Source organism: Kogia breviceps, chromosome 3 (genome assembly GCF_026419965.1).
Source record: "Kogia breviceps isolate mKogBre1 chromosome 3, mKogBre1 haplotype 1, whole genome shotgun sequence".
NCBI lineage: Eukaryota > Metazoa > Chordata > Mammalia > Artiodactyla > Physeteridae > Kogia > Kogia breviceps.
In genome coordinates this window covers 152,654,126-152,672,038 of record NC_081312.1, presented here as the reverse complement: position 1 = coordinate 152,672,038, position 17,913 = coordinate 152,654,126, and the positions used below count along the sequence as shown (strand labels likewise).

General features: G+C 38.5%; 2 protein-coding genes across 11 annotated transcripts in view; one reads left to right on the top strand and one right to left on the bottom strand.

The window, feature by feature from the left end:
* Nucleotides 1-12,025, top strand: part of HDGFL3 (HDGF like 3) — a 79,405-nt gene extending 67,380 nt beyond the window's left edge. Inside the window, exon 6 of one of the 2 annotated variants that reach the window (XM_059057355.2) lies at nt 7,189-12,025. In XM_059057355.2, coding sequence (XP_058913338.1) covers nt 7,189-7,194 — 6 coding nt within the window. In that variant the 3' untranslated portion in view covers nt 7,195-12,025. Of the gene's footprint in view, nt 1-6,198; nt 6,253-7,188 lie in introns of those variants that run through there. The other variant, XM_059057354.2, reaches the window with a different exon arrangement.
* TM6SF1 (transmembrane 6 superfamily member 1) overlaps nt 1-17,913 on the bottom strand; it is a 54,910-nt gene that overhangs the window by 19,247 nt on the left and 17,750 nt on the right. For 4 of the 9 annotated variants that reach the window (XM_059057322.2, XM_059057336.2, XM_067030014.1 and 1 more), the window contains 3 exons: nt 17,801-17,893; nt 17,484-17,603; nt 9,624-9,994 (listed from right to left, as the gene is read on the bottom strand). In XM_059057322.2, coding sequence (XP_058913305.1) covers nt 9,803-9,994; nt 17,484-17,603; nt 17,801-17,893 — 405 coding nt within the window. In that variant the 3' untranslated portion in view covers nt 9,624-9,802. The other 5 variants (XM_059057335.2, XM_059057333.2, XM_067030013.1 and 2 more) reach the window with 5 other exon arrangements.

Genomic DNA, 17,913 nt, shown 5'->3' with positions numbered 1-17,913 from the left:
CAGGAGGTAGGTGCTATCTTCATTTTGTAGCTGGGGAAACTGAAGCTGAAAGGATTGGCCCAGGGTTGCACAGCTAGTCAGAGCCTGAATTTGAAGCAAGAGGCTGAGATCTTTTTATTTTTAACCTGTTTCTAATAATATAATTTTATACACAAAAGGATATATATATATAAAATATAAAAATAAAGTAGTAAGCATGGTAATTTAATGAATACCAGAGACCCTACCACTCAGTCAAAACTCGAACATAACAATAACTTGTATCTATATACATGTTCCACATCTTCTTTATCCTATATACATGTTCTTCCCCATCCTGTCTTCTTCCTACCCAGAGATAACCATTAGTGTTGTATTTATTATTTCCTTTCATTTTCAAAATTTTAGCCTATACCTAACATATATGTATATACTTAAATAATAATTTAGGGCTTCCCTGGTGGCGCAGTGGTTGAGAATCCGCCTGCCGATGCAGGAGACACGGGTTCGTGCCCTGGTCCGGGAGGATCCCACATGCCGCGGAGCGGCTGGGCCCGTGAGCCATGGCCACTGGGCCTGCGCGTCCGGGGCCTGTGCTCCGCAACGGGAGAGGCCACAGCAGTGAGAGGCCCGCATACCGCAAAATAATAATAATAATAATTTAATTTTGCTCATTTCTGAGCTAATGCACATATGCAAGAGTTTAGGGTATGTAAACTCACACTGGACATGCTGAGTCATGAGTTTAAGGTTTTTAACTTTACAAGGTAATGCCAAATTATTTTCCTAAGTTTTGGACCCATATATACTCCCAACCATCAGTGTATGAGTTCCTTGTGACTAACTGGGCATTGTCAGACTTTAAAATTTTTGCCAATATAGTGGATGTAAATTATAGTCTAAATTTGTGATTCTTTGATCAATAATGAAGTTGAGCCTCTTTTCACATGTTTATTGACCACCTGTTTCCTCTTCGGTGCAGTGCTTGGTTTTGGCTTTTTGCCCATTTTCCTGTTGGACTTCTTTTCTTACTGACTTGTAGGACTCCTTTACATATTCTGGATTCTAACTACCATGGGTGGTAATATGCATTGCCGATATCTTCTCTAAGCTGTTAGTGAACAGACTTTCTTAATTTTATTGTAGTCAAATGTATCAAACTTTTTCGGTTATGGTTATCGTTTTTCTATCTTGTTTAAGAAGTCTTTTCCTATCTCAAAGTCAGAAAGGTATTCTCCTATATTTCCTTTTAAAATTGTAAAGTTTTGTTCTTAACATTTCAGTGTTTAATCCATCTGGAATTGATTTTTGTGTATGGTATGAGATAGGCTCCCACTGCATTTTCCCCATAGCATAACCATTTAACCAGCACCATTTATTAAATAGTCTCTCCTTTTCTCTCTGATCTGCAGTGTCATCTGTCATATAGCCATGGTCTCTCTCTGGGTTCTCTATTCTGTTCCTTTGGTCAGTACTAAACTTTCTTAAATTTTAGTAGCTTTATAATGTGTCCTGATGTCTTGTAGGGCAAGTAGCCTAATTTTTTTTTCAAATATTTAATAGACATGGTCCAGGATGGAAGGTCAGAGGGGCTTTTTATTCTTGATGGGAGAATATACAGCACATATGCTGATAAGAATGATCCAAATATGGAATGATCACAAAATAATGTAAGAAAAAATTGCCACAGTAGTGCTCTTCAGAAGGCAAGAAGGCATAAAATCTAGTGCACATCCGGAAGGGTTACCTTACTCCATCCACCGAAGCATGAGGAAATGCAGTGTTCGGGCACAGGGGCAGGTAAATGAGTACTTGGGGTGAGAGCATGCAAAAGTTCTCATCTGATTGCTTTTATCTTCTTAGGAAGCAAGGTCAACATTTGAGAGTGAGAACAGGAAGAAGTATTGAAAGTTTAAAGAGAGAGGAAAAGGGATAAAATAGTTACTTAGAAGAACAGAAGAGTGATTGGACTTGGGAAATGAAGTTGAATTGCCAGACAGCAGTAAGGGCCCACATGAGGTTAGTGGTCATGAATTTAAAGTGAGAACAGTCAGGTGGCTGTGTGTTTTTCTCCAGGCATATTCAATTGTGCAATCACGGAGTGGCAGAGAATTGCATTTAACTAGAATTGGCACTTGCCCAGAGAATAAAGGAGGTTCAAGACAAGGGAGTTGAGGGTGTACGCAAGGAAGGGATTAATTATAATGATGGACCCATGGAATCCAATATATGTTCAGAGGGAAATAAGGATGTGAGGAAGGAGACAGGATCAACAGATTTTGTGTATCCAAGAATTCTTGGAGTTGGAGTACTGGATAAAGGGAGCGAGCTGGAAAGATAGGTGGTGATAGAATAGGAAGATGTTTAGATCAAACTGCGGAAGGGTGGCAGTAGGTGCTGATGACAGTGCAGGTGAGTTTGGTATTTTGAGTGGGACAGTTTTTCATTGTGTGAGCACTGTTCACATCACAGGACATTTAGTACCCTTGGCCCCTGCCCATTAAATGCCACAGGACCTCCAAGTTCTTATAATAACCTAAAATGTTCCCATAATTCCCCCCAAAAAAACAGTGACTTAAAACAGTATTTGCAAATACACTCAGTGGTTGAGAATCACTTGTCTATGAAATAACCATGGAAATGAGTGACTGAGGTGGAAGACGAGATCTTTGGAGAAGAGGAAGTCTAGGAACTTAAGAGGCCAGAGTGTTGGAAAGACGATCTCTCTGCATGTCGACACCCAGCAGTTATGGTATTGAATGACAGTGAGCCAGAGCTAAAGTCTTCAAGAAGAAAGGGGGAGTGACCTGGGGTGTCTGGAGGTGACTGCAGTAGGGAGGGGTGGTGGTTCACAATATTGAGACTGAAAGCTAGAAGGATTATTCTTCCTGGGGTTGGAAGCACAGGGGAGAGGAAGAATAGCTTAGAAATAGTCATTAAGATCAAGAACACCTTCCCCACCTCGGGGGGCCTGTAGTATAAGAGCTGTGGCAAAGGAAATAGTTACTATCTGGGGGTTGCAGGAAAAGAAGCAGCACTATCTTCAGGGGAAACCAGGTTTCAGTTAGAACAAGTTGATGAGTAAAATATCTCATGAATTTAGGAAATTTGCTGATGGCTGATTTCCAAGGGGCCCAGTGGAAGAGACTGAGGAATCTGGGTTGGGAGTGGTGGGAGCATTTAAGAGATGAGGTTATAAACGAACAGGTGTAAAGTGACTGAGGATGAGAGTCCAGGAAGTGATAGATACTCTGGAGCCCATCTTGCGGCAACCGAAGTAAGCAAGAATAAAGGACGTAAGGAAAAAGGATTATTGATCGCTCAAGGCAGATAGTGGTGTTGAAGTTATGAATATTGGTAAAGAAAGGAAAGAAGAGGTTCTTCAAGGAACCCACAGACTTCTAGATCCCCTTTATTTCCAGAGGCTCTCTGCCTTCATCCTCACCCCTGCTAGTGGAAGCATGAGGCAGAAAGGGGTAGGCTCCAGAACACTTAGAGCTCCCCTTCTTGATTCCTGTGGCTATAAAGTGGAGGGGACTAATCTTTGTGGCCAGGAAGCCATGCAGATAATATACCTGCTCTATTGTCTCTTGCCATGTAAGAAATTATCCCAAAACTCAGTGGCCTAAAATAGCATTTTCTATGAGTCAGGAATCCAAATAGATGTAACTTGTTGATACCTCTATCTCGATCTCTCTAAAGCTGCAGTTACAAGTATTAGCAGGGGCTCAAATCATTTTGAGGCTCAACTGGGGGTGGGAGTCCTCTTCCAAGTTCACTCAGAAAGTTGTTGGCAGGATTCGGTTACACACAGCTTACTGGGCTGAGGGCTTCAGTTCTTCATTGACTGTTGGCCAAAGGCCTCCCTTGGTTGCTTGCCACATGAGTCTCTCCATGAGGCAACTCCAACATGGCAGCTGGCTTCATTAGCAAGAGAGAGAATGCTAGCAACACAGAAGTCAGTCTTTTGTTATCGCATCTCTTTTGCCTCATTCTGTTTATCAGAAGCAAGTAACAAGGTCCAGCCCACACTCAAAGGGATGGTATTACACAAGGGTATGAATACCAGGAGGCAGCCATCATTGAGATCCCTGTCAGAAAGCTGCCCATCCCTGAACCAACCACTGATAACAGGGGATGAGAACTGGCTCAGACCAGTCAGGTTCTCCCCATCCCTGGAGCTGGAGTCAAGTCCCCAAATCACAAGGCTATCACATAATTGTGGGGAGGAGCAGAGGATAGAATAAATGTTGGGAGGACAGCCGGAGTTCACTGTAACCACTAACCAATATTCATACCTTTATTCTTCTGACTCTGGACCTATTGTTCTTCCTGCCATATAGTGCTGCCTCCTTATGTCTTGCCGTTGCCCTCCAGATCAAGCCCAGACTCCTTATTTCAGCATATAATGGCCTTCACACTCCAACCCCAATTCATCTTTTCAGCCTCATTTCTCACTGTTCACTCTCATTTATTCTAAGCCAGTGGTTCATCAAGCTGGCTCAGGACCCCTTTAATACTCTTACAAGTTATTGAGGGCCCCAAAGAGTTTTTGATATAGCTATTGATATTTACTTAATTAGAAATAAAAACAAAATTTTAAGATATTCATTTCCTTTAAAATAATAATAAACCCATTACTTAGTATAAATAACACATTTTTGTGAAAAATAAATGCATTTTCCCCAAAATTTTTTGAGAAAAATGGCACGGTTTTACATTTTTTTAAATCTCTTTAATGTCTGCTTTAATAGAAGACATCAGGCAGGATTCTCATATCTGCTTCTGGATTCAGTCTGTTGTGATATGTTATTCTGGTTGAAGTATAGGAAGAAAATGTGGTCTTACATAGACATGTAGTTGAGAAGTGGAGTTAAGCGTATTTTAATAGTCTTTTCATATCATTGTGTGTATTCTCTGATATTACACCAATTCTGTAAGTGGTAATTTCTCAGAGGTTAGTTGCAGTGTGGAATCTGAACCCTTTGTATTCTGTTTGGTTAAAATCCATTGGACTGTCTGGCACTTTGAATAGCTTTTATACATTTGGAAAATCTTTGTTCCCTGAGTTACTCAAGTTTTCCAAATATTTCATTATGAAATCTTTTTAGTCACATTTTAAATATCACTGCCTATCTTGTCAGAAGAATCTACATTTTGGGAAGCTGTTGGTTGTGGAGGATTGAAGTTATCTAGAATTCTAATTTTCACTTAAAAGCTCAGATTTTATCATTGGCAACAAATACTGCCATTTTCTTTGAAATAATAGGCTCATTTCATTTATTTTTGACAAAGTGCCAGATACCCAAGTCTGAATAACCATAGTTTATCTGTCATCATTTTTTGCAGTAAAACTGGTGCTCCATAAAATGATCCTATGGGGGGAAAAAAAAATGATCCTATGACTTCACCTGCCTCATAACTTCTGCTTACTATATTCTGGGTGTCCTTCAGCTTCACTGCCACCCTACAGCCTTTCAGTGTGCCTCATATTCAAATGCCTCAAGAGAGAATCTGATTGGATTAGCCAGCCATTATCCAGTGTAGAAGTGGTGTGGCGCTGAGCATGGCAACCAGCGCGTTAAGGAACAACTTCTGGCTGCTTACGTGGAGGAGACTTCCAGTCTAGCAGATACTCAGAACAGTGTGTCCAGAACATTCACCATTATGAATTAGCAAGATATATTCTCACACACAGGTGCACAGAGAGTAATTATGGTATGAGAAGTTAAAAAAATTAGATTTATAATTTGGTTTTATAAGTACTCATTTGATAGCACCTTGTTTAAAGACCCCGCCCCAAAAAAAGCATGTCCTTAAAATTATAGTCACATTTTGCTACCACTTGCACTTTGTTTGGAGCACTAGTAATATTCTGAGGCTGCCATCAGACCATCTGTTCCAAACATACTCTTCAGCATGGATTGAGTAGTTGTTACTATGAATTTTCTACCAGTGTAAACATAAAATGTATTGCCTTTCACATTAATATTAATAAAAAGACATTGTTATAAAGAATTTTCTTTGGTTGATTAACAATTTTTCATTGTTTTAATGGGTGTCTTCCTCCTTCACAAGGGAGGAAAATCCTCCAAAGTCTGTGAGTATAATCTTATTTCTAGTGTTTTTCTTTGTTAGGAGTCACGAGGCACTGAATCTTGCAAGTTCACAGATTTTAAATGTAATTTTTATTTAAGATTGGCTTTCTCATTTTGGTAGGAACAAAGGCGGCTAAGAAATGTACTTCTGCCATCTTGAGTGGATGGTAGGTTTAGTAACTTTTCCTATTTGAAGGTTCTGGAATTATTTGTATATTATGTACGGTACAGGATAGATTTTGGCTGCATAAGTGAAAACATACCCATGAGTGAGCACATGTATGCTTACAAACAAGTTCATTCACTCAGTGAAGTAAAGAGCTGAAGCAGGCTGTTTTTAGAAAAAAATATTGGGGGCCCGAGTTCCTTCTTTCATTCATCTCATGAGAACAGTACTAAGGGGTAAGGGGTTTAATGTATTTGGGATAATGATGAAGGAAACAAAAATAGCATCCCTGTGGGGAAATGTAACCTGATACAATTTAAAGTGGGACCCAAATTGAAACATAATTCTTTTAGGAAACGGAAATATTTTATCTCTGTCACATGGGTGTAATCTAAATTTTAACAGAAATCTAGGCTTCTCTTCTTTTTGTACATCTTGATTTTATTAACTTTTGTATTTCTTTGAGCCATATGTCACAAGTAATTAAGTTATAAATATTATACAGAATAATCCGCATACTCTTCAAATACTTTTAAAATTTTCAGGAATTTACCTTTCCTTCTGACACCAAAGTCCTCACAAAGATGGATTATCTTGATTTTTCCATTGACTGTATGTATCCCAGCAATACATAGTACTGGAGTTGTACAGAGTGCGTGCTACTGCACTCTGTTCCCTGCCAGACAGTAGGCAAAGTTTATTGGTTTTTTCCTTTTTTTTTTTTTTTCTTAATGGAACACTAAAAATGCCCTAGTCGTTACTTTAGCTTTTTGCACTGATAGGTATAAAGCAGAGCCCCAGGGGCTGTTCTTGCTAAGTATTGTTAATGCTGCAGTGCAGGTTGGAATCTCAGGAAACCCAGTTATATACTATAAAGATGTGGATAGCTTTTATTCTTAATATCCAAAATCATCTAAAGGCTTGTTTTCTTTCTTTTTTTTTCAGACCTAACTACCATTATGAATGCTGCATATTAAGAAAACCACAAGAAGGTTATACGTTTGGTTGTCTAATATTCTTGGATTTGATATGAACCAACACATAGTCCTTGTTGTCATTGACAGAACCCCAGTTTGTATGTACATTATTCACATTCCTCTCTGTTGTGTTTGGGGGAAAAAAGACATTTTAGCCTTTTTTAAGGTTATTGATTTAATTTCATGTTATTTGGTTGCATGAAGTTGCCCTTAACCACTAAGGATTATCCAGATTTTTGCACAAGCTTATACAAGTCTAGGATCCTTTATCAAGGCAGTTATGTTCATCAGTCTCCTGCCTTTACTCCACCATCACCAAACACTCAGTTAAATATAAATTAGCATTTTTTAAAATGACCACTCAACATAATGCTTAAGGGATTTCCTCTCTGTGACAGAACCCAGGAACCAATTCCTAGATACACAATGTTGGCATATTGAAGATAAACTTAAAATTGTTCTTCAGTTTTGAGGCCATGTGTAAAGTTTAATCATATTGTAAAATATCTATTCCGTATTAGAAATAGCTAGTTGACAGCTTATACTTCTCAAAACTCATGTTGTTAACGTACACAAACTCAGTTTCTATATGTGAAGTTAGTTAGTCTTTTGTGTTACTCCAAAATAAAGGCAATGATTTATTTTTTCCCAATCTCAGTACAATTTGAGCTAATCACTCAAGCTGGATTCTTTACATTTTAAAGCTGGAATCAGCAGTAGCCCTATGGGAAGTAAGACAAAGCATTGACTTTTAAATATAGACTTTTAAAATGATCTGTTGTTTTCTTTTGGAACTAGAATTAGAATAGTTAATACTCATCCACAAACCATTATTATGTGTACATTATTGTTACAATTGTGATAATAGAAAATTTTATTTATTTTTATGCCAGCTTATATTGTGAGAACACATTTAGTCAGTTTGGGTTTTATCAATCCTGTTATGCTTGTCCTTGGAACATCTTTCGCGTATTCGAGGTTTGTAGTTGAAAAGTTTACTGTAAAAAAAAAATCAAAAACAAAAAAATGTATTGTTTTTACAGAATAAATTTATTGGAATGTGTACTGGGAGTAAGGTTTGAGGTTGTAAACAACTAAGTTAGTGTAATTTGGCTTCATATATGTAATGTGAGGTATTAATGTAATTCATATATTAAAGCAAAAATTGTTAACAGCAAGTTGACAATAGAATCAAGTACAGGTGAGGGTTTTCTTTTTTTTTTTTTAACACTCTATGGGTTTTAGGGGTTTTTTTAAACACTGTGGGGAGGGAGAGGAACTGGCTACATGATTGCTTGCACGTCTAAGATACTTACCAGTTCAGTGGACCCTAAATTCACACACTTGACATTATCCATGCATTGATTTGGACCCCATTTTCTTTTGGTTTTCTTATTTTGGTGAAGAGCTAGTAAATAACATGAAGGAAAAACATGAGTGGCCCTAAAAGTTTAGGGCCATTGATGATGATGATGGTAGTGGTAGTGGTGGTGACGATGGCAGCTGAGGGCATGAAAGCGCCAGTCCACTTACCACTCCCGGGCTCTGAGGAGGCAGCTGGATTTTTGGTTTGTTTCTCTTACTTAGCAAATACTGATTTTCCTCTATTATACTCACTCACATTTCCAAATATGAAAAGTTCATTAAAAGATAGTAGGAATGCCAGTCCAGTTCTTTTTCCTTACAAGGTACTTTTTAATTTTGAATATTTTAATTTAAAAGTAATGAAATTTAATTAATTCATGAAAAGTCTTCTTCATTGCTCACACTAAAACATGAGAATGTAGATGACATTTTGAACTGGAACATATAACTGACAGATTTTTAAAACAAAAAGCGTAAAGACTATAGAACTTTTTCTGAAAAAAAAATATACAGAATGTTTCAAATTTAATAAGATTTGTCTTTATAAAAGACCAAAAATAATTTATTAAAAATATACACAGAAATACAACAGAAACATTTCCAGTCACCGATAAAATAAGGGTAATGATAAAGTTATAGATCCCTCCTTAGCTATTTAGACTCACAAAAAAATTTCAGTAAAAGCAATTTTTGAAACAGCAGTAAATAATATACTTTCCTTGGGAAAACATTTTTCAAACAACATTTTTAAATATTCTGATAATTTGTCTTTTATATTGAGGTTGATAATGAAACATATAGATCTTATATGCAAAAATATTTCTCCATCTGTATTTGCTACTTTGAAATTTTTAATATGCATAGACCATTTTCACTTTTGAACAGTTTCCTTTTCATGCTCACTATTACAGGAGCTAAGTTGTAATTTTTCACTTATATTTAAAGTGTGCAAACAGAATATTGAGATAGGTGGTCAAGTTTATTCACAAATAACTTGAAATGTATTTCTTTAAACAAGCTTTCTGAATAACTTCAATTTTCCTTCAAAAAAAGAAATTTATCCACATAATTCCTATGATAGCTCACATATACAGTACGGAGCAAGAATTTATGTATTCTTAAATGTTCCTATATGGGAAGAGAGTAGAATGGGACCAAATATTGGTACCAAAAGAACAAAAGTCAGTAATCTAAAGAGAAAACATAAAATAATGCTTTTATTCAACTTTTTCATCTGCCTTTGTTTTTATGAAGAACTCTGGTTTGTAGATACAGCGATAGGCCAAGAGCTGAGGAAGAACTCCATATGCTATGTTTAATGCTAAAAAAAGGATTTTCGCTTCTTCAGGGACTCTGTAGACATAAGCAGTTCTAGCATGAAGAGAAGCACCGATGTGAGAAAACTGAGCCTGTTGCATTAAAAAAAAAGGGGGGGGGTAAGCATGAATTTTGTGTTTAGTTGGATGCACGATGAGTTCTGAATGGTTCATTCAGACCATGCTCCTGTGCCCTCAAAACCAGGACTTTCAGACAATCCATAGTCTTCAATATTTCATTGAATTTAGGGCCATTCTTGACTTAACTGGTCAAATAAAGTAAACCTTCTTTAGCACGTCTTTATCAGGCTAGCTGTTTTTTAACGCATCTAGTGCCCCCATACCAAAGAGTAGTGGCTCAATTTAACAAAAAATCTGAATAAAATCTGCTTTTTTCTGATTTACATTCTGGAGATATCCTATATAGGAACTCAGTTGTGGCTCACAAAATGTGTTCCAATAAAAAGGAAGCAAGTACAGAGTTTAGACAGCTTAAAATATTTTTAGCCTAACTATTTAAAGAGAAGCACTGAGGGAGGGCCTCAGCTTCATTTATCAGTTCTTTCACCTACTCCTTGGAGCAAGAGCTCAAAGCCCTTCATTATGCATTTTTTGTTTATTTATTCACATATTTGTTTTTTTGTGCAACTTAAAAAATACTAAGGGTTGTTTTGTAAGATAAGGTGGGGGTAGGGATTTGGTTGCTCTTTATAAAATGGCTAATATACATGCAGGCAACCTTTTCAAATCAGATTATTTAGAAGTGTGGCTTGTCAGCATAATCTGAGTTTACAAAACAGAAAGGCAAGAGCTTCCCATTTGTACTTAGATTACTTGCTGAGAACATACATTCAGAATGTGCCAGTTGGTCTTTTTTGATACTTTTCATAAGCACAGGGGAAACTATTAGAAAAGGCTTCTGTGAAAGTATTTCCTCAGAATCCTTGTCATTACAGAATGCAATCCTGGAGTCTGCATTTCATATCTTACTGAAATTCAAGATATACACAAATAAAGGATTGGGAATCTAAATGTAATGAGTGGTGACTTAGTTCATCAGGATCAAAGTGAAGAGACAGAAGATACTATAATCTAAAGAAGGCAGAGAAGTAACAAGAATGAAAACTAAATAATTTGCTTTAAATACATATGAGTTATCTTACATTTCCTTCCGTATGAAATCAGTTTATTCTGCTAAGTGGTTAATAAATCAGTTTATTCTGCTAAGTGGTTAACACAGATAAAAGTGTTACTTAGCACTTGACTTTACTATGATGAGCAAAGGACAAGTTTTCATAAGCAGTATGTATACAGATTGTATCAGTGACAGATTTTAACAGGTTACATTTTTGCAAGTTACTGATACATTCTGGGCGCCTCTGGTAGTTTTGCTGCTTTCTGAAGATAGAAATTAAATTAGTGTGGTGTGTTGCCAAGGACCCAGGGACCAACGCCAGTTCCAACGCAGGAATTGTCTGCATTGTGATCTGTGAGACACTGAGAGGGCTCTGCCCTCAAACACACCTCCCCCGGGGCACATGCCCAAACAGAACCCAGCAAACATTAAGCATTTCATCTCTGGGCTATGAAGACAAAAGACCTTGAGAGTTCAGGGCATTTGAGAGGCTGCCCTGAGGAGCTGCTCTTGTGGACATTCTAGGAACACTGGACAGGAACTTGGCCCCCGTCACTATTTTCTTCTAGGGCCTATTTTGAATAACAGTATTTTTCTGAATATGTAACTAAATTTTTTCTTCTGGACTAGAGGCCAGATTTGAACCATGGTTTTAAGAAATGTGCATTTGGTGTCTATCTTTATAGACACTTATACACATCTCAAAAATCACCAAATTTGGGGAAATGCGAACCCTAGTTTGAGAGAATAATATGAGTAATCATGCCTACTTGCATAGGGAACCTGCTAAAAAGTCTGGTTTCGTAGGCTTTTTTGCTGCACTAACTGGTGCAGTTAATACCTCATTTTCACAAACAGCAAACTCATGGCAACATTAAAAAATGATCGTGTCCTTAGATTAGATTGTAAGCCCACCGGGCAGGTACTGTATCTGATGTTTTGTGTGGCACCTATCACATTGTTAGAGCTCAATAAACGTTCAACAGTAATGGTCTTGTGACTGTCAAAATACAAAAAAGCTTCTACAAAGCATTTCTCTATTTTTATACCTATTTTAGTAGGCCTTTTGCTTCAGAATTGTTTAACAAGGGGCAAAGATGATTGCATTTCTAATCAAAAGAGGTATGTAATTGAGAGAGAGCCTGAGGCCAATTTTCTGCAGTTTCTGGTACTGCTCATGGTTCTAATGGGTGTATTTATAGTGGCCTCACCTCTAACTGAGTGAGCAACCTGACCATAGCTTCCTCCCAAGGCATATGGCATCCGGTTTCCAGGGTGCTGAAGTTTCAGAAACCCTCAGTCTCACTTGAGGAGGGTTCCGTTCCCAAGCACATAGCTGCTAAGGGGCTACACCGTGTCTCCTGGGTGATTTTCCCACCAGCACACGAGACCTCCTTATGACAGGGCCGAAGAGCTCAGCCTGAGCACTCTGCTAGTAGGATCTGGTGGCTTGGTGACCTCAGTGCTGCTGAACTGACACATGGCCAAGATGACAGGTTCAAGTTATGGGTCCCAGAAATTTCTCCAAAATTCAGTGATGTGAGGTTGAGCCCCTAATGATTTTTCTTCTACTTCATTCTAAATCATTTTTCACCTTAAATTTAGTTAAGAGATTTACTTGGCTTTTTTTGTTTGTTTGTTTGTTTTTTTTAAGAATGGATGGTTGGGATGGAAAACGAGGCAATAAGGGCAAAGAAAAAGGTTAAATTTTAATAGCTGTTTTCCTATAAAGACAACCTGGAAAGACTTTGACAAAAAAATCACAATCTTGGATCCAGAAAGGAGACTTGAAAGAGTTTTGTGTGTCCACATAAATATTATAGGCAAAAACTAATGTGAACATTGGGATAGTAGCCAGGCTATTTGGCTGATATGGTATAAATAGCTAATCTAGAACCGTGTTACCGTTTCTTAGGGTTTTCTGAGCGCCATAGTCTTGTGGTTAAGAACACTGAATCTGGAACCAGATTGACAGCGTCAAATCCCAGCTTCACCGAAAACCAGCAATATGACCTTGTGTTAGGTATGTAACTACCTCTGGCTCCTCACCTGAAAAGCAGAATAATATGGAGTCCACCTCATAGGATTGTTATACAGGTTCAATGAGTTGATCTTTGTCAAGTGCTTAGGACAGTGCCAAGTACATGGAGCTCTTCCACAGCCAGATACAAAACCCAAGTGAAATACTTGTTCATGATCTGGCACTCTACTTGCTTGAAAACCTGGGCCCTTTGTTTTTAGATTCCCTTGCTGATCTTTTGACAATTTCAAGACTGTCTGTCTCCACCAAAGGATAACAAACACGTAAAAAGACATTAAACCCAAGCTCTAGTTTTAATACTAAAAAAGATGTTTAGTGATGAATCACATCAGAAGCAAATGATTAAAATGAGATTTGCTTTAGTATCCCAATTACCCATGTTCTTCCTAAACCTTTACTTTCAGGTTTTCTTAAAGGCTTCCATAAAGGAAAATACTTAATAAAACTTGTCCCCCAGTAGAGTCAACTCTTGACAACCAAATTATCCACAGATGAGCCTCCAGACCCTTTTGTGAGAAAGTATATGGCACCTGCATAGCCAGGGGGTGGGAGAGTCTGAGGCAGCAGGTGGGAAGGGGCACTGGCATTGCCTGACTGAAGTGGAACTGCTCCTGCTTCCGTGGCTGCGAGCTGTTAATTGGATGGCATGGCAGTCTCCCTGCCAAATTCACTGTGAATCTGTCCCAGAGCTTTCTTCCAGTTTCTCTGATTTTTAGGTAATTATACGCAATACACACAGCTACAGATTAATGTATCTTCTGAGCAACATCAGGCATTTCTCCTCCGAACTCTTACTGGGAAGCTTCTAACAACAACAGTATTAACAAAAGCAACAAAGAGGCCCACAGCTTATAATGTGCCAGGCACTGCTCTACACCCTTTACACATATTACCTCATGAAATCCTTAACAGCAGCTCTATGAGAAAGGTACTATTATTATTCTTTATAGAAGAGGAAACAGGATCAAAGAGGTGAGTGACCAAGGTCACTGAAGTGATCAGTGAATGAGATTCGAACCAGTCTGCCTCCAGAGCTCATGGTCTTAACCATATTAACAATATATTTTCTTTTAATTTTCAGTGATATTTTAGCAGATAAAAATTCTTTGATTAAAAAAATGGTAATAAGTAGATCTAAAGAGCCTGTAATACTTTTCAAATTAGACTTGAAACTTTAATTTTATATGAAAAGATACTTGGGTTAAAGTCCCCAGTGGAACTCTTCGGTGTAAAATGTGTCCTGGTTTTATTGCATTTTCGTTTACCTTTTGATTTATCTTTTGATTTCTGAAGGCAGCAGGTTTGGCAGATTCCTAAATGGTCTGAAATGAGGGACCTAATAACTACTAACCATGTTTTCCATTGACTTGTACTGATCTAGAAGTTTTTCAAGGATTTTTTTCTTATTATTAAGTCACAGGTTCTTGGGAGTTTACTAGATCTTACAATAAAAGCAGATTTTGATAAAGTTAGTGGGATCATGAATACGTAAAGCTTCTAAATTAGGAATGGCAGTTTTAGCAAGCTCGGGGTGCTAATCAAGGTAATGGAGAGCTTCTATGATGAATGTGTCCGATATCCTCTCAAGATGAGAATTAATTTCGTGAGCAAGTATTCGCTAAGCAGAAAACAAATCACACAACTGGAATTCAGCATTCTCATCATATGCACTGTTTTGTTGCAGTATGATTTGTAACTTTTCCTTAGGCTAAACACTCTGAATAGGTAGATATTAAAGCCCAGCTAAGAGTTATGGGAATGTCAGACACATAATTCTCAGATTGCACCATTCTTCTGTTGGGTTGGGAGAAACATCCTTCTGACATTGACAGAATCTAGTCGACAGCCTCAGGCTACCTTTGCAAATTGGGCAGTGATGGGTAAGACCAGAGATTTCTTCAAGGCCTGGCGTATGGCTGAAACTGCCACTGCTGCTGCCAGCCGCTCTGCTATCCACACTGCCTCTCCCAGAACCTCCTGGCTGGAGTCACAGGTGCCTGTCTGCAAGCTTAGCCTCACTAGCAGGTACAGTGTAGGTAGGGTTCATCTTACTGTTACAGATTTAAGTACCCATTCGCCCCCAAGCTCTGACCATCCTAAGCCTCCTGACTCTGCTGACCCTGTGCACATGGCTAGGCCCTGGCCTAGGTCTTCCTGCCTAGTTCTCAAGTTGTCTCCTGAGACTTGACCAGGTCCAACACTTGGCCTCACTCTTGCCAGCCTCCTAGCTGATGACACTCAGTGTTCCTGCATCAGGGCCTGGTGCAGGGCAGACCAAGGTACATGGCATGCAGAGGAAGCTGGATTGTGCAGGCAAAGCACACGGGTAATGAGTAGATGTTGAACCCTGAACAATCTTATCAAGGGGCTGGTAAGAGTGGGGCGAGTGGGAGGCCCTCTGTACCCTCTAACCGGGGCACACTCCAACATCTGAACGCTTCCGCAGTCTTTTCAAGTCTATTCAGCCAGTAAAGCCCACAGCTCAGGTGTCATTGCCTCCCACTCCCAGAAGGTCCTCTAACTCCTACATGCCACATACAAAGTCTTACTCTGCTGTAGGATTCTGGAGCATGGTTAATTGTTTGCATGAGGAGAGGGATAACACATGGAGAAGAATATGGGCTTTGGAGTCAGATGGGATTTTATATCCCTCTTCTAGTAACTTTGTGACCTTAGGCAAGTAACAACTACCCTGGGTCTCGGCCTGCTTATCTTTAAGTGAGGCTTTTGCAAAACTTGCGGAGATGATGCTATGTGTTCATCACACACTTTCTTCTGAGGCACACAGGAAGACCACATGTATCAGCCTCCTCTGCAGTTGGGTCGGTGCCAGGCCTGACTCTTGAAAATATCCCACATGACCTTTGCACAAGCAATAAATAAAACTTTATTTTTAACCACTGGATATTTGCTACTCCAGCAGAGCACACAGCCTGTCTTTACACAAATAGGTAAGTAAAACACTTAGCATGGCTTGCGTTGCATGAAGTAAGGTAATGAGAGCTCAGACTATCGTAGTGGCAGTGGAGCTGTAAAAAAGTGGAGGATTTGCAAATTACTCTGGCAAGAGAACTAACCCAGACCTAGTGATGGGCTACACGTAGATGGTAAGGGAATGGGAAGTGTAAAGAACTACTCCACATTTTTGACTTGAGCTGCTGGATGCCAGGAAGGGCTATTTTCAGAGATGGGGAAATGAAAGAGAAGTTGTGGGAAGGATCAGGAGTCCCATTTTAGACATTAAATCTGAGATGTCAGTAAGACACCCAAGTGAAAAGAAGGAGTTTGGAATTAAATATAAGAGTCTGGGAACAGTTTGAGCTAAAGATGGGAAATTAAAAGTTATCAGCTTATAGTTGGTATTGAAAGATATGGAAGTAAAGACCCACACCAAGGCCTGAGAAATAAGGTATTCAGAGGTCTGCAAAGAGGGTAAATACTAGTTCTCTTTTCTTATGTCCTTCAAGGAAAGGACAGGAACCATTACTTCTGAATACTGCAACAACTTTTTTGATATTTATATTCTAATTCTATAGTTAAGAAGTACCTCAGACTGCAAATATTGAGCCCAGTGTATTAACCCATAAATGCTGTTACTGGTTTTAAACCCTGTAAATTCTAGTGTGTCTTCTTGCCATCATAATTATTATACCATGAGTATAATTAACTGTATATGCCTAGAGTTCCTGGATGAACCTCATTTTTATGCCTGCTTGAAAAGAGCGAGACAAAGATAATGATTTTAAAAGATGAGTTCACTTGGGTTTTCTAATTTACAGTAAGAAGAGAACAAAATAATTTTCTTCCTTGTTCATAAGATCAATTTGTTTTGATAGGTTGTTATCTTATAAAAATACGCTTTGAATGATAATTCCATAGATAATTTCATTCCCAGTTCAATGAAGTAAGCATTCACTGAACATCTACTGTAGGCCAGAGGCTTGGCTAAGTAGCAGAGGGGAGGAATGAAATGACAGGCCCAGCTTCCCAGGAGCAGAACTTTTTAAAAACCAGTTTCCCTGGTCCTGTGTAGCATAATATAGTGAACTCCTGAAATCTTAAATTCATATAGACATCTTAATGATAACAGCTCTCAATTCTCTTTTAGTAGCTGTGGTGTTCAGAGACTGGGAAGCAGCAGTGCCGCTTGCTGGGTATGTGACCTTGAACAAATCATTTAACCTTGCTGGGCCTCAGTTTCCTCATTTGTATAACTGAATGGCGCACCTACCAGATTATGAGATTTAAATAATGCAGAAATGTCTTCCAAAGAACTGTAAAGCAAAGGGCACAACATATCTAATAACTGTTTCCTACCCTAAAACACAGAGCAGAGATATTTTTTAGACACTCAACAATGACAGCCAAATCCCCAATAAACTTTCTTAACAGCATATTCTTAGTACCTGAGCTAGACCTCCAGCATGTATCAGTGTTATGTCAGGCATCCAGGAGCATCCAGGAACCACTAAGCCATAAAGCGCCATCACAAAGTAAGGGACAGAATAGAACAGATATGCCAGCATCTACATTGAACAGAGAAATAACGTCATCAGTAAATTAATAGTTAATCTGGCCTTACGAAAAGCACAACATTTTCATCAATTAACATTTTCCCCTTAGAAAACGTTTAACTCCTATTTCCTATATGGTATCACATTTTCCCATTCTTTTAAAAAAAAAATTAATTTTAGAAAAATCTTAGGCTTCATAACTACTTGACCTGGATTTTAGCATAAGCAGCAGGATCCTTTAGGTAGGGCTCTTGAAATTGCGTATATAATCGGCAGAGCTCGGCTGGGCAATCCAAAGCAATCTACGAACAAAAATGAATGC